Here is a 12,288-nt window from a genome sequence, read left to right as displayed (position 1 = left end):
GTCATCCACTGGATTGCACAATGTGGAATCCAATGTGGCCTCTTGTGTTTACACATCATTGCATTACATTCGCTGGACTGCAGACTCTTTCCTACCTCCATCCTGTCATATTTTTGTCTGTTTCAGTGGGAAGTTAAACAGTAGTAAGGAGTAAATCTAACTTTTCCATAATTTTTTGGGGAATGTTTTAAAAATGAGATCCTTGACCCTTGTATCAGAAAAACTAGCTATGCTGATTAAAATACAGATTCCTCAACCCCCTGATAGACATGAATCAGTCTAGAAGTGGAGCTGAAGGCTAATAAAAGCAAGACTGATGATTCTTATATACTTCCCTGAGATCTTAGGAAATGATTGTTGAAATAGCTTCTCGGTAAGTAGAAACTATGGTCCTCAGAGTGTTAATGTCACTGTCTTTAACCAGTTGCACCACTGTCAACCTTTTCTAACTCATTGAAATTCTATTTAGTAGGTAGTTGTAAGGCTACCAAGTCAGCCATGGTGGGAGAATCAGATATAAAAAAAGGCCTTTGCTCTTAACGTGCTAATCATCTGTGTGGAAAGAAAAGATACACAATATGTGCACTCATAACACGTATCTACATAAATATTATGTAAATATATCTTGAAAACTGATTATTAGTACAGGTCTGTAGGATTGACAGTTTGTAGAGTTACATCTTTGGGGTCACATACAGCTCTACACTTTAGAGTGACTAGATTTCAGTACTTCAGGCAGGTTTCCTGAGAGAGAGAAGCTCTATGGAATAGTTGCCAAAGGCTCTCAACTTAAGAGTTCAGAGTTCACAGTTTTGAATTCAAGTCAGAGCCTCCAATAAGCAGTAAATGTTAGTTAATTATAGGAAAACTGATTAGGTTAGGGTGAGGCACATTTTAAATTTTACCAATTTTTGAGTAACTTAATTTTATGTGTATGTATTTGCAGTTTTAGACCATAAAAATATTAAAATGGATACTAAGTGCCATAACTTTATATACTAGTATTTGGTTACTACTGTCTGTTACTTTCTGTGGGACATAGAAGGAGAGGTCAAGAAAAGGAAGGACCTCATTATTTATAGCATGATGTTATGTAAAACTGTATCCTACCAGCATGCTTGGCAAAAAAAAAAAATGGCTAGGACACCATTTTTGTTTACATTTTATTATGGTATGAAACTTTTGCTTATTGTGTAAAAAGTGGCTTTTTTCTTTTGGTCACATCTTTGTCATTTGAACATCATTTCCCACTTGATGCTTTATTGGTCTAGGTTAGAAGATTGTGGGAGCCTTCCTTCAGTCTCTTTGGGGTCTGCTTCATGCAGAGGTATGGAAATTTAGAATTGGAAAGGAGCTACACATTTTCTAGGTCACTATCCGTTTAACCGCTGAAGACTTCTGCATACAGCCATTAGAATAGGGCACACAGTAAGGGCCTCCACGGTATTCGTCCATCAGTAGTAACATTTGAAGCCAAGTCATTGGAATTTCAGTTCAGAAATTTCTTCTCAGGTGTTTTAGAGCTGTAAAGAAACCTGCTCTTCCTGCTCAATTCATTTCATCAACGACTGTCCCACTCTGAGGATCTTTCCATATTTTTTCCTTTTAAATCCCAATTCTTGTTTCACTGCCATTTTCCTTATGTTTTGTCTCTTTATTTCCCTAAAAGTGGGGAAGACAGAATGAGTTCAAAGAAATTGAGGGTTGTAGTTTAAAACTTCTAATGTTATTGTCCTCGTCAGGGCCAGCCTGAGATTTTCTGCCACCTTTTATAAAATTTATGCTCAGTGTAGTTCTGATTTTTACTGCCGCCTTTGTGCAGATACACACCCAACCTTATGCTGATGGCAGCACAACTGTTTCTTCATGGCCAAACTTAAAAATATTCTGGAAATGTTAAAAGTGTGGAATAAAAACTTGTGGGTATAATGGGATGGAAGTAGGAAATTTGGGGGAAACAGTGGAAACCTGTGCCAAAGTTTTTGACTCCTTTTATAGAACTAAAGGACTAACTTCCTTTTTCTTTTTCTTTTTTCTTTTTTTTTTTAAATAGACTCAAAGGGGATAAAAGAAAAACAAGGTATCAGGCACAACTTGTTGATAAAAATGAGAACTATTTAAAGAAGTGAAGGTTGGGACAAAATTCATTAATAAAATAATTTGTGTCCCTGTGCCCTCAAAACATACACTTTTGTTGGGAGGGGGAGACTTGTAAATAGAAATGTGAAGCTTTAGAAAAGTCAGGTTTCTTATAGTTATGTAGTAGAGGCTCAAAAGAGGTAAAGGATTGGTACTAGAACATTTGGTGCCCATCTAAAATGCGATCCTCTGAGAACTTCTGTCAAGCCAAAAGTGTGCAGTGTCTAGTTGAAGAACTGGGCTGTGGGTTCTTCTTCCCCATCACTTTTGTCTTAAAGTGTCTGTTGATTACTAGTGGAACTTTTTAAAGCTTAAGTAGAATCTTGTTGCTGTTTGAATATATGCTTCATGATAAACCTGATTTCTTAATCCGCAGTGACATTTTTTTAATTGAAGTGTATTTAGCAGTGTTATATTAGTTTTAGGTGTACAACATAATGATCCAGTAATTCTATATATATTCAGTGCTCACCATTATAAATGTCACCATATGTCACCATCATTTCTTAAATTCCACACGAGTGAAATCACATAGTACTTCTCTTTCTCTGACTTATGTCACTCGAAGATAACACGAACAAATGGAAAAATATTCCATGCTTGTGGGTTGGGAGAGCCAATATCATTAAATCGTTAAGAACTTTTTAATAGGGGATCCCTGGGTGGCGCAGCGGTTTGGCGCCTGCCTTTGGCCCAGGGCGCGATCCTGGAGACCCAGGATCGAATCCCACATCAGGCTCCCAGTGCATGGAGCCTGCTTCTCCTTCTGCCTATGTCTCTGCCTCTCTCTCTCTCTCTGTGACTATCATAATTAAATTAAAAAAAAAAAAGAACTTTTTAATAACTTGATAAAGGACTATATTTAAACCTCCATAGTGCTATATGTGTTTCCATATGTATGTTTCCTGCCACTAAAGATTGAATTATATCCCGTTTATTTATTTTATTTAATTTTTCTTACGATTTTATTTATTTATGAGAGAGACACAGAGAGAGGCAGAGACACAGGCAGAGGGAGAAGCAGGCTCCATGCAGCGAGCCCGATGTGGGACTCGATCCCAGGACCCCAGGATTACATCCTGAGCCAAAGGCAGACGCTTAACCGCTGAGCCACCCAGGCATCCCATATATCCTGTTTAGAAAATAGCATTTGTTAAAACTTGTGAGATGATGATACTAGATTTAGATTATTATTTTGGTAGGGTTTTCTACTGCCTTTTAGGCTTTTGTGCATGTGTGTGTATCTGTGACTTCTTGATTTTTTTTTTCTCTTTGTTGGTGGGAGTATTAATTTTGGTTTCTTGATTGATTGCATGAATATTCCAGCTTTTATTTTTGCCATGGTTTTATAACCTGTGTGGTTTTAAAGTTGAATTACTTTTTATAAGAAGAAAGTAGCAATATCCTTTTAATAACAGATTTATATGAGGATATAACTGATTTGTTTTAATCTTTTCTCTTTTCAGAGGATGTTAAGCAAGTATTTGGACAGACCACAATTCATCAACATATTCCATTTAACTGGGATTCAGAATTTGTGCAACTACATTTTGGAAAGGAAAGAAAAAGACACCTGACATATGCAGAATTCACTCAGTTTTTACTGGTGGGTCTAGCTCTTCAAGAGTAAAGGAGTAATACTGGGTCCTGATATACCTCAAAATTGCTAACCTGGCAAAACCATCCTATTTGGAAGTATTTCTTTATTAGTATGTAAACACGATATGGTTATATGGTTAAATGGGTTCTTAGAGACTGTGTAGAACCCCTTCACGTGGAAGAGGAATATGCATTGAGACCCCAGGAAATCAAGTGATTTGCTGAAAAGTCACATAAGTCAGAGGGGACAGAATTGGAGGTTGGATTCTTGGCTCAGGACTAATTCCACTGCTATTTACCAATATTTTGTTTTCCCTTGAGAAATGGATGTGTCAGCATCAACATCTGACCATTAAGGCCTTTTATAGACAAAGGTACTGGGCCTGCAACTTGATTGCAGTTTGAAATCGCCTGGGTTACTATAAAAATGTTCTTCAGGTCCCCCACCTCTAGAGATAAGATTAGACTGGGGAGGTGGGCAGGGAGAGCGTGGGCATTGGGATAGTGAAGTTTCCAGGCGCTTATCATGTGCACCCACGTTTGAGAACGCTTATCATGTGCACCCATGTTTGAAAACACTGTTCTCAGAGCACCTGCTGGCTGTATACAGGGTTAAACTCGATTGTTTACATTTCTGGGGTGCACCTTCCTTGGCCTGTCCCTCCTGCCTTTCTCTCATCACCACCCTCGCTCCATTATGATCACATCATTGGGTCACTGACATTGCCAGTGGACGAGTAGTAACAAAATATGCTAACATTTAGTTACTAGAGGTAAATATCTGCATGCTACATAGGCTAAATGATAAACAACTACTCTTTCTTTTGGACTGTGATGCATTTGTTCTGTTTCTCTAACAAATTTTGTTTCATTAAATGTAATTTTAAAAGACTCATTTAAGGCCATTATTTTGCTATGTTTAAATTCTGGGTCTTGAGGGAAAATTTGCCTTCTTTTCTTTGTCACGTCACTAGAAATGTCTTTAGAGGTATTCTGATGCCCCAGGATGTTTTCTCTTTCATTTGCCCAAGACTTTGCTAGAGCCTTCTGAGAAATGGTTGGAAGGTGGAGTCGGGTGGATGTGGAGGGCACAAGAATACACACACACAGGCCGCGTCGTGTGCTCATTCAATCAACATTTTGTGGTATCCATTCTTAGGCACCAGCATATTTAGTAGGTTGGCTTTAATAGGTACTTCTCTTTTTGACTTTTAGTGGTTTTGTTATGTTATATAAAATTTGTCATGCTATTTATTTAGTTTGCTTTATTTTCCCCGCCTTTGGGAACTTAAAGCAAGATGTTTTAAACATAGTTGTAATTTTTTAAAAATGTTAATGTCTATGAATCCCCTTTTTCCATTCTGTGTAAACACAAACCTACTTAAATAACTCAGGTGGAGAATGGAATGTGAGTTGTTGGATTTTTGCTGTTGTTTACACAAGACATTGGTGCACAGTAGGAGGTGGTATTCATTTTGATGAGGAATAATTACAATAATGCTATTGAGACAAATGCCTCAAATTGACTTTATGGAACACAGCCTAATTAACTTTTAGCCTTAATGGGATGTTAGCAATAGTAAGGATGATCACGTTTCCCTTTTAAGCAGGTATCAATTATGCTGAATTGAGTCGGCTGTAAGCCACTCACAGCGGCTTCTAGGCCTTCTTCAAGATATGGAGAAGCCAGAGTCAAAGATTAGATGACTCAGGGATTACTGATTATTTCCAGCTGCAACTTGTAGGGCATTCACTTACATTTGATTCCTTTTTATAATGGTAAATGGAAAAACATCCCACAGTGTCCTGCATGGGATGATTTTGACTTTGTAGCCAGAATGCAAGTGCTGAACATATACTACGTTAAAATGGTTATGGTGGATAATTATCTCAGGGCTTTGCCTTTGTGTTCCCCTCCAGGTCCAGATTCAAAGGAATTAATGGATGTATCATGATAGACTTCATATGAATGTCAGTGAAATGCCAGTTTTGATGTCTTACATTGGTTACTCCCCACCCCTTCAAATGTTTTGTTTGCTTCCTTTGAACTCTTTTCTGGATGCAGGTTTAGCTTCAAACCCCTACCCTAAATGCTTTGTTTGCTTCCTTGGGGCTCTTTTCTGTAGTCAGGAACTTCTTAGAGATAAATAAGAAAACTTAATTTCCTACTATATTCTGGGCTCTTGCTTTGTTGAGCATGTGGGAGCAGAAAGCACCCACCTTTCTGCTCTAGGGCAGGGCTCAGAATTAGGCAGCAACCCCCTGGTTGGTGCCAAGGTTGTGAAAACAGATGCTTAGCTGCTTGAGATGTGAAAGTCCTGCCTGGTGCATGCTACTACCTGTCACCTGATGAGGAAGAGGAGCAGCCATAGGGACAGCTGAGAAGTGTTTGTGTTTTCAGGGAACCACAGCCAACTCGAGTCTTAGATTCGTGAGTTACCAATACTTACGTACGTACATCTGATTGTGACTGGTGAGCAGAGCCATTCTCTACAAGGTCAGATTTCTTTTTTCTTCACTTAATGAGTGTTTTACTGTATCTAAGTGAGTGTGAATTTGTTATAAGCCACCACGTAAATGTGAGGACTTACTCACGTGTTCATCTGTGTACTGTCTGGACAAGCTGCTCATTCTCTGAGGCGGTGCTGGTCGTGGGCACTGCTTGAATGCTATGCTGGTATGTTGTTTTCTGTGCTTTGGTTTTAAACTCATAAAGTGGTGAATCAATTTGATGTTCTTTGAGCTGAAATTGCCTTACTTAAACTTTACATGTAAATGATCGTTGAAGCAAGAAGCAGCGATCCAAAGCCTCCTTCCTAGAGTCCTGTTCCTAGTTGGTAGAGGAAGGATTTCAGAAGTGAGTGGGACTGCAGCCCTGTCACCCCCTCATTGATTCTGCTGCTCTATTTACTGCTGTTTATCTCCAGGTCTGTCATCCTCTCTTAACTGCATGAGTGGTGTGTATGTGTGAATTTGAGTACAGTTTTATATGGGGGTGTATATGTATATTTTAAAATATTGTATTTCTACACACCTCTGTTCTTCTAATTTTAAGGTTGCTAGTTGAAAAATGGATTTTCAGTATACTGAACTTTTTAGAAAACAATTTGGAGAAATATTTTGTATCTGATGTAACTCCTGTTCATAAATGGTATTAAACTCTCCACCCTGTGTGGAAGTATTTCTTGTGCTGTGATTATTACTTGCTTGAGACAAACCACCCAATTGAGCAAATGTTTGCTGAACGTGCAGGGTTTGTCCAGAGGCCTTGTGCAAAGGGCCAAGAGGTACAGAGATGACTTTTTAGAAACTTAGAATGTACAAATCTAGGGGTTGTTTCTGTGTTTATCCATCTGAAGACTTAGGAACAGCTGCAAACAGGTGTGTATACCCTCCAAGGCTGCTCTCTTATAGCAAAAACCCTCAGGAGTTTGCAGCATAGACTTTTGTAGCAGCTGTAAAGCTGAAACCAACATTTAGAGTGTGGTTAGGGCAGCCATCCGAAGTACCAGGACCAGATAATCAGCATAAGTAGACCTACTTAACTATCCCATTTTACAGATGAGAAACTAAGGCCTCTCATTTTCACATCTCTTAGCAGTATCTCATTTATAATTTTGATTTGTGTTTCCCCATTGACTAATGATAACAAGCATCTTTTCATGTGCTTATTGGTCATTTGTATATCCTCTTGGGAGACATGTCTATTCAGATCCATTTCTAGTTTATTATTGTGTGGAGGAGGACCCGAAAAGAGTACACAGAAACTATCTAGAGCTTAGGTTCTTCTGTAAGAGCATAGACATGTGAGGGATTCAAAAATACTCTGCTGTTGCCATTTTATTACATTATCTCCAGGGCCAAGGCTATGGAGAGTTAGTGTCTGTTCCTAGAAGGGGCTGTGCTTCTGAATGGGGGTGTACAGTTATGCTTTGCTGGGCTTGAGAATTCCTGACCCCAACCCATTTATTGCCAAATATAACAAAAAAGGCCTTTAGTATGGTTATGTGTTACTGTCATTTCCAGTTACTTTTTGATGATGATTTATAACCATAGGTATATATTTCACACGTAATTATTATAATTTTAAAATAATATACACATAGGAAATTATAGTTGCTCCACACTCAGAATAGGATAGTCTAGGATGGCTAACAAATGCAATATATGTGTTAACTAGAAACCTGTTTTTATCAATTACCTCTCACTTAGCATTTTCTGGCTTAGAAAGTGCTTCTATTCATATTTGTCCTTATGATCATCTTAGATGTTGAGCAATTGCTATTGTTTCTGTATAAAAGATGAGCACACAGAGGCTTGGTGTAGTTTTCTGGACTTGTTCAAGGTGATATAGGTGAAACTGAAGTTGACTAATTTTCCTAAATCTCTAGCAATGTTTTACAAATTTTGTGTAAAATTTTTCTGCAGTGATGATTTTTTAAAATTTTTCTTTAAATATTTTATTTATTCATTCATGAGAGACAGAGAGAGAGAGAGGGAGAGGCAGAGACACAGGCAGGGGGAGAAGCAGGTTCCATGCAGGGAGCCCGATGTGGGACTTGATCCCAGGACTCCAGGATCACACCCTGAGCCGAAGGCAGATTCTTAACTGCTGAACCACCCAGGTGTCCCACTGCAGTGATTATTTTAAAAGGCAGCGTCCTGGGTCTCTGCCTCTCAAGATCTGGTGCAGTAGGTCTGGATAGGGCCTATGAAACTGCCTTTCAAACAAGCATCCTGAATTGTGATGTTCCACATTGTCCAAGGGGGCCACACATTGAGAAACACTTGTTTAGACTACAAAACTCGCTGTTTAAAAGCACAGAATCAGGTCTTCAGGTTTTCATCCTAGTGTTGATGAGAAGCTTTGACAGGCAGACATGATCAGAGTTGTGTTCCAGAAAGATCACTGTGGCTATTGTATGGAAAATCCTGTGGAGTGGGATCTCACTGAGGATAGGGAATACCAATTTATCACTTTCTAATCTAAGAGAGAAACAACACTGGCCTAGGTTGGATTATAATGGTGATGAGTCAAAGCAACTGGATTCAAGAGGTGAAGGGATAGGCCTGACCAGGCTTGGTGATTTAACAGAATGGAGACAGTGAGGGATAAGGTAAAATTCAGAGTTTACATGTTTTTTTTTTTTTTTAGGTGAGTTTTAGGTTCAGGCAAGAGGGAGGATGTTGATAGGTTACTGAAATGGGGAAGCATGGAGGAGGTGGGTCTTTCCAGGGCCTGCAGAGCAGTGCTTTGCATATAATCACTCTTTGCACATGTGTTGTTGCTGGATTTTTTCCACCTTTTCTCAGTTCCTTGGAGTTAGGATGATACTATAGGAGCCCCACCTATGGGCCCACAGACTTGGGCATTCCCAAGGAATTCTCTTCCTCATTTTATGGAGCCAGGAAATGTCTTGTTTCCAAAGGCCTTCCTCCTCTTGCTTTGGGAAGAGGAATCATCAAGAAATCAGCAATGCTCTGAATTCAGGAAGAGTTTGGGTTGTTTTAGTTACCCAAGAAACAGGATTGCTGACTTGGGAGGGAATGGGGCTAAAAATCCTCTCAAAATGTCTTCTCCCCAAATGGAGTTTAAGAATGAAGACCCGAACATGAAGGTGTCGTTCTTTTAGCATAACTTTATTTAGGTTCCCCTTTTGTCAGAAGGAGATGAGTCATAGTTGACAGAGCTGGGAGTAGCACCTGGGAATCAGAGCTAGGTTTCGGTACTCTAGCTGGACACACATTGGCAAGGATCATGACAGTCCTCTTGGTAGCCAAAGCATGTTCATGCTAATAATGCAACCAAGTAATTTTGGTTCTTTTTGTGAAGTGAAACTGACCATTATTTTGGCTTGTGGGTCAGCATGGCATAATATCTGGTCTAGTCTTTTCAGTGTAAAGTAGACATTTTGATTATTCAGGTTCTGAGCCTTAGAGAGTAGATCTCTGAAAGCTCCTGTTCATGGGTGCTGGTGGTCGTTACATGTCACTCTATGGGCCAGAGATTCACTGTTCCTAGTCAGCTGTGCTCTAGTCTTAATCACCATCACTTGTGGTTTGCTGCTCTATTTGTCTTGCCATCCTGGTAGAAGACAAAACTTTCAACACAAATTGTTCCTCCCTCGCCCACCACCACCGAACAAAGGGAAACATAACCTTTAGCCATGACAACATCAAATTCTTAAGCTTTGGAATTGATAGAACACTTCAAATGTGAACAAAAAACAATCACTTGTAGTAGAACTCACTGAAGCCATGATTGTTTAAACACGTTAGTGGCTGACTAACAAGATCCTTGTTTAGAATGGAATAACTCAAGCCATTTGTACCTCCTCTTTGTCCCTCACCTTGCCATCTGTATTAGTTAAAATATCTAGACCGTGGATCTGTAGTAGCCAGAGACCATGATTATATTTGCATTTTTAACATGTGAGTGCTTTTTATGTTGATCTTTAAGTTGGACCAGATGGAGTCTGCAGTACAGCTTTGGTAGTGTTTCATAAATATAGTACCAACTTGATATTACAAAATGAAATGAAAAGTAGCTAATGTTGTTTGCCTTCAGCTCTTCTAAGAGATTAGAGTGTACTTCATGCTCAGCTGGAAACCATTGCTAGTTTAGTGATAGGTGACCAGAAATGTGGTCAGATGCCGGTCATTCAGAGAATTAGATGCAGGACACATTTCATTCACATTGTACTTTCTACTCTCTGGGCAGAGGAAATCAGGATTCATCGTGCTGTTGTGTCCGTGGTGTTCGTCAGCTTGCTGTTTTGTTGAGCAGCCTGGTGTGCAGGCTTTTACAGTAACATCCTGGTAAAAATGAGCACTCCATACAGCATCTCCCCAGCTGCTACCCACTGTGAAGTTTAACATTAAATCAGAAGGGCAAGGAAATCGAGATGGAAATCTTTGTACTTGGTTTCTGCCAAGGTGTTACTGTGCATGCAGGGCCACATGCAATGCTGCTTCTAAAGACTCTTTTAATTAAAGGCCCCACCCAGTGAATTGGGGATGAAATTTTACCCTGAATTCTGAAAGTTCTGCATGGGTGGAATATGGGGAGCATAGACAAATGTTGAGAATGGGAACTACTTAGCTCTCTACCAATTCCTTTGCTAAGTTCTGTTTTTAACTCTTTCATAATATGTGGATCTTTAGTTTAACTAGATTTTTTTTCCCTCTAAATTAGCACAGGATTATGGAAATGAAATGTGGATACTTATATGTTAAATAGGATACACGTTCTGATATTTGATGTAATACAGAATTTATTTGAAGTAGGGCTAAATGTGATACCATATTTTTAAAGCAAATCTTTTAATCTTCCTTGTTTTGATAAATCATTACCTGAATTTTCCCCAGAATTCTTCTACCAGGACTCCCAAAAAAGAATTCTTTTGAGTCATATTCTTACTGATAACTCCCTGCTTTTATTAAAGGTTTAGGTATTTTTTTAAATTTCAAAACTGTACAAAACACAAAACATACAAACTAGCCAGGGGTCCTTTTTGGTGTTCTTGGCTTTATAATATAAATCATCTGGATCTGCTGCTTGTTTTGAAGGTCTATTGGTCTATTTTGTTTTGTTTTGTTTTGTTTTTGTTCTGATAAATTGTCCTCGGGCTGAAGCACAAACTTGCATGTCTGAATAGAAGTGGAGAGAATTTTTGCATTCAAAATATACCCACTTGAAAATTGGAGATTATTAAGGAAATGACAGGCCTGGAACTATTAGAAGCATGAATGTTAGACCTGAAGTGGTGTAACCCCCCTCTATATGTTTATTTCTGTACAGCTAGCAATTTGGGAGAGTTTGATTTTTTTCTTTCCTTCCAGCAATCTGAATGGGTGTGTTGAAGTAGTTGGAAACGGCTGCAGTAAAAGCCTATTCCATTAATCATCATGCACCAGAATAGCAGGAACAGAAAACCGTTCACTGGCAAATAAGAAAGAGAAATTGGGCCTCCTTTCATGTGCTTGAGCAGAACTGCCTGCAAGATAGCCACACTGCTCCTTGCTCAGTGACCTTCTGGCCTCCCGTGAGGGTGGCCCTTTCCCCTTAGACTTCACTGTCCCCATCAGCAGCACTTAGCCAGCATCCTATCACCTAGCACTGATGAGAGCTGAGCTCCCTTTGCAGGGCTGTGCCATCTTCCCAGCTCTCTGGGTTTCCCACTAGGTCCCAGGCTCTCAGTATTATTTCTGAAGTAACACCTTTTCAGATACCCGTTCCATTTTTTGTCACCTGGTTGCTCTTTTTGTGTTCTATGGTACGATCTCATCTAATTCTACAACTGTTACTTTCTCCTTCTGGTTTTTGTTAGGCCTCCCCCCCTGAAAGGAACAGAGAGTCCGTGTATGTTAAGATTGTGACTCCAGAGTCCGACCATCCAGGTGCATTTCCAGTTCATCCTTAGCATCATGTGACCCCGCGCCACTCTTTGCCTCATTTTCCCATCTACAAAAGAGAGGTGATGTTAGGGCCCATCCTATAAGGCTATTGGGAGGATTCAAATAGATGAAACAGGAAAACACAATATGGCC

The 12,288-nt window shown here is 39.4% G+C and overlaps 1 protein-coding gene across 4 annotated transcripts in view; it reads left to right on the top strand.

The window, feature by feature from the left end:
• The window catches only part of SLC25A13 (solute carrier family 25 member 13), a 184,597-nt gene that overhangs the window by 90,620 nt on the left and 81,689 nt on the right, over positions 1 to 12,288 (top strand). For all 4 annotated transcript variants that reach the window (XM_026003803.2, XM_026003802.2, XM_072764347.1 and 1 more), the window contains one exon: positions 3,606 to 3,745. In XM_026003803.2, coding sequence (XP_025859588.1) covers positions 3,606 to 3,745 — 140 coding nt within the window. The remainder of the gene's footprint in view (positions 1 to 3,605; positions 3,746 to 12,288) is intronic.

Source organism: Vulpes vulpes, chromosome 7 (assembly GCF_048418805.1).
Source record: "Vulpes vulpes isolate BD-2025 chromosome 7, VulVul3, whole genome shotgun sequence".
In the NCBI taxonomy this organism is placed as follows: Eukaryota; Metazoa; Chordata; class Mammalia; order Carnivora; family Canidae; genus Vulpes; species Vulpes vulpes.
Note: the sequence above shows the minus strand (reverse complement) of the source record. Positions and strands in the feature narration are given on the sequence as shown.